This window comes from Lactuca saligna, chromosome 6 (genome assembly GCF_052625555.1).
Source record: "Lactuca saligna cultivar CGN05327 chromosome 6, ASM5262555v1, whole genome shotgun sequence".
Taxonomy (NCBI): domain Eukaryota; kingdom Viridiplantae; phylum Streptophyta; class Magnoliopsida; order Asterales; family Asteraceae; genus Lactuca; species Lactuca saligna.
In genome coordinates this window covers 6,533,300-6,536,340 of record NC_136422.1, presented here as the reverse complement: position 1 = coordinate 6,536,340, position 3,041 = coordinate 6,533,300, and the positions used below count along the sequence as shown (strand labels likewise).

General features: G+C 32.9%; 1 protein-coding gene across 2 annotated transcripts; it reads right to left on the bottom strand.

Moving 5' to 3' along the window:
- Positions 1–316: 316 nt before the first annotated feature.
- LOC145002874 (putative E3 ubiquitin-protein ligase RHB1A) lies at positions 317–2,466 on the bottom strand. Of its 2 annotated transcripts, XM_078962060.1 has the most exons (6): positions 2,311–2,465; positions 2,036–2,144; positions 1,458–1,622; positions 942–1,356; positions 746–855; positions 317–662 (listed from the first exon to the last, which is right to left on the bottom strand). In XM_078962060.1, the coding sequence occupies exons 3-6, from the start codon at positions 1,521–1,523 to the stop codon at positions 630–632; spliced, it is 624 nt and encodes a 207-aa protein (XP_078818186.1). In that variant the 5' UTR covers positions 1,524–1,622; positions 2,036–2,144; positions 2,311–2,465; the 3' UTR covers positions 317–629. The 2 variants fall into 2 exon arrangements, with proteins under 2 accessions (XP_078818186.1, XP_078818185.1); XM_078962059.1 differs by lacking the exon at positions 2,036–2,144 and having other exon boundaries at positions 2,311–2,466.
- Positions 2,467–3,041: the final 575 nt, after the last annotated feature.

Here is a 3,041-nt window from a genome sequence, read left to right as displayed (position 1 = left end):
ATTTCTTCATTTTTTTTCTACAAAGACGACATCGCTTTGTCAACTTGTATTTACCGATATAACAAAAAACTTTATTTTATTAATACATAAATTATTTTTAGAAAGGGACAAATCTTGAAATCAAGATCATCTCTTTGCCTATTAATTAATAATCTTCATTAAACGTCAATGGTAATGCTTTTGTTTTTGTTTAGGGTAGATTACACATGTTTTTTCTACCCCATATGTCCGATTCCTTTATGTAATAATCCAAAAGGAAAACTACATAAAAGTCAATATAACCGAATTTTATGTAATTAAAGATAACACAATGAAATTACTAAAACATGAAGTGACATCTATTTGTGAAATCAAATCATGCACATAAATTTCTTTCTACAAACAAGTATAAAAGACCAACATCATGACTGACTCCTGAAAACTTCTGTACAAAATAATATTCATTTTCCAACATTTTTTCTTCTTCAAACCAACTTCACTGATACTGCTTTTCTTGTTGGTTTTAGTTTTTTCAAGTTTTTATTTCTTTTTCCAATTTAAAAAAAAAAAAAAAAAATCAAATTCAAACGGTGGTTGCTAGTAACCCAAACCATGCATGGTTGCTAGTAACCCAAACCATGCATTTGTTGCTATTCGTTGATGGGAAAGTTGATTATCATCTCCTGCAAATAACAACATTCCCTTGTTTTAAAATTTCATACTCCCCAAATTACATAAAAGCCCCTATATTTTGTTTTTAACCAACCTGATCACACACAGGGCACGTGTCACTTCTTTCCATCCATTCAAGAATGCATGACAAGTGAAAATGATGTTCACATTTCGTTATTATTTTTGGGTTTTCTTCATCATATTCTGCACAAAATAAAAATTTATAAAAAAAAAAAAGAAGAAGCTTAAATGGTTTGTTTTTTTGGCTTAACCCATTAAGTCAAAAATACCTTCAAGACAGGTGGGACATTCCTCAGGTGGCAAAATAGGTCCAGTAGGCTTCTTGAGTTCACCAGACTTGTCAAGCTCATCTTCTACTTCTTTTGTTTCAACAAGTTCAATATTTGTAAGGTCTTTGCATTCAGACCCTTTTGTTTCCTTAATTACAGTTTCGCCACCGGGACTGTTGTTGCTACTGATTGTTATTTCTCCAACACCAGAAGCTTCTCGATTGTTACTGAGTGGACTTCTCGGATGATGGTCAACATTTACATCATATGGGATAGGGGCAGGGGGAGGTCTGTATGTATCTGGTATTGAAGAAGTTTCAAGATTTGTATCAACTAAAAGCCCTGTAGATAGTGCAGAAACTCCACCACTGTTTGATGATGACAAAGGTTGCCGCTCCTCTGATGCTATTGGATACTGCACAATCAAGAAGAAAAAAAAAAAAAAAAAAAAACTAACATTGGGACAACATGAAGGGTAAGATGGTAATTTCACAGTCCCATACAGTATATACTAACATGATAGAATCGGGGTGAAGTGTTGAGTTCTACTCCTTTGGAAAAGCAGCAACAGCAGCCTCCCATTTTTTTGTTTTACTCAGTTGTGGATTTTATCGAACTGAAGATATTGATAATGGTGTCATTGTGGTTTTGTTCTCTAGTAATGGAGAAGACACCTCTCAACTGTAAGTTAACATCAATACATCATCAATATGTCACAAGAAGGTCAAAGATATTACTGTGTAGAACAACAAGGATGTGTATGAAAGTTATGGAAGATAATTATTAACAAATTTGAGATTACATGACCTAAAATCAATACACACAAAGATTTAAGATTAATTGTAGTTGTATTTCTCAATTCGATCCTAAACATTCAACTAAACAAACAACAATAATACAGAAGAACCGTCAATTTCAGCACTAATATGACTCGATAATCCAAAAGTAAATTGTCGTTAGGCGTTAATCCAATCAGCAAAGTTATTCCTCGACTCAATCCTAAATTCAAACCAAAATTGCACAATCAAAGTGATTAATAACCAATACAATCAAAGAAAAGCAAGTAAGTTATCATTCAGAATCGAAAACCAAACCTTATTCTACGATAATTCGATCAGTAATAATCATTCCTCAAGTCAATATGAAGGAATTCAAAAAACGTCGGTCTACAATAGCACAGTCTTCGACCTAAACGCAAAATCCCTAAAACAAAATCGATTGAAACGAAACAAATTCCAATTGAATACAGGTTATCAAAAAAGCAATCAACGCAACTCCGAAATAACTTTAGAGACACCAAGAACATAGACAGACGATCAATTTGCACCAGTAACACACGCACGAACAGAGAAAGGGAAGACGTATGTACCTCTATCGATTGAGGTGGAGTTGTGAACGGAGAGGTCAGCCGTGTACTTTGAGTTGAGCAAAGCAAGAAAATAGAGATAGAGAGAGAAAGTGCGCAAAGGTATTTCATTCACCTTCACCCCCTTTTCTTTCCTTTCCTTTCCTTTATGAATTATGTGTGTGAGAAAAATGATGGCGTGGCTTTGGACATCACATTTTCTTTTTCTTTCTTTTTAAAGCGGTCCAATAATCTATACCCAAAACTGCAAAAATGATCCTATTGCTATGTTATTTTTTTAGGTTTTGATTCAAATTTCAATCTTTTTTTATTGATGTTCATTTTGTATGTTTGTTTGTAATTTTGGTAACTCACAAAATTAAAAATATTAAAATGTCTTTGTGATATATATATATATATATATATATATATATATATATATATATATATATATATATATATATATTATATTTTGTTTATTTAATTTAAAGTTTTATTAATTAAAAACATGGTCTCTCTCTCTCTCTCTCTCTCTCTCTCTCATCACCATTACCTACTTTGATCACCGATAAAATAGATTCAACTTCATAGCCACCTTCCTAGACATCTTACAAGACCTCTTCCTATCAACTAAGAAACCATCGTCTTTATCATCCCTGATTCCGCCTTTCCAACCTCTCAATCCGTCCTTACATGACCAAACACCTCCGCGCCTACCACATCTCGTTGGAAAAATTAACCATCCAAGATATGTT

What these genes read in the sequence shown, in the direction of transcription:
- LOC145002874 (XM_078962059.1), bottom strand. Translation starts at nt 1,523, where the DNA reads ATGGGAGGCTGCTGTTGCTGCTTTTCCAAAGGAGTAGAACTCAACACT. An exon ending in CTTCACCCCGATTCTATCAT is followed by an intron (nt 1,357 to 1,457) that starts GTTAGTATATAC and finishes TTGATTGTGCAG; the next exon opens with TATCCAATAGCATCAGAGGA. An exon ending in CGTGCCCTGTGTGTGATCAG is followed by an intron (nt 663 to 745) that starts GTTGGTTAAAAA and finishes TGTTATTTGCAG; the next exon opens with GAGATGATAATCAACTTTCC.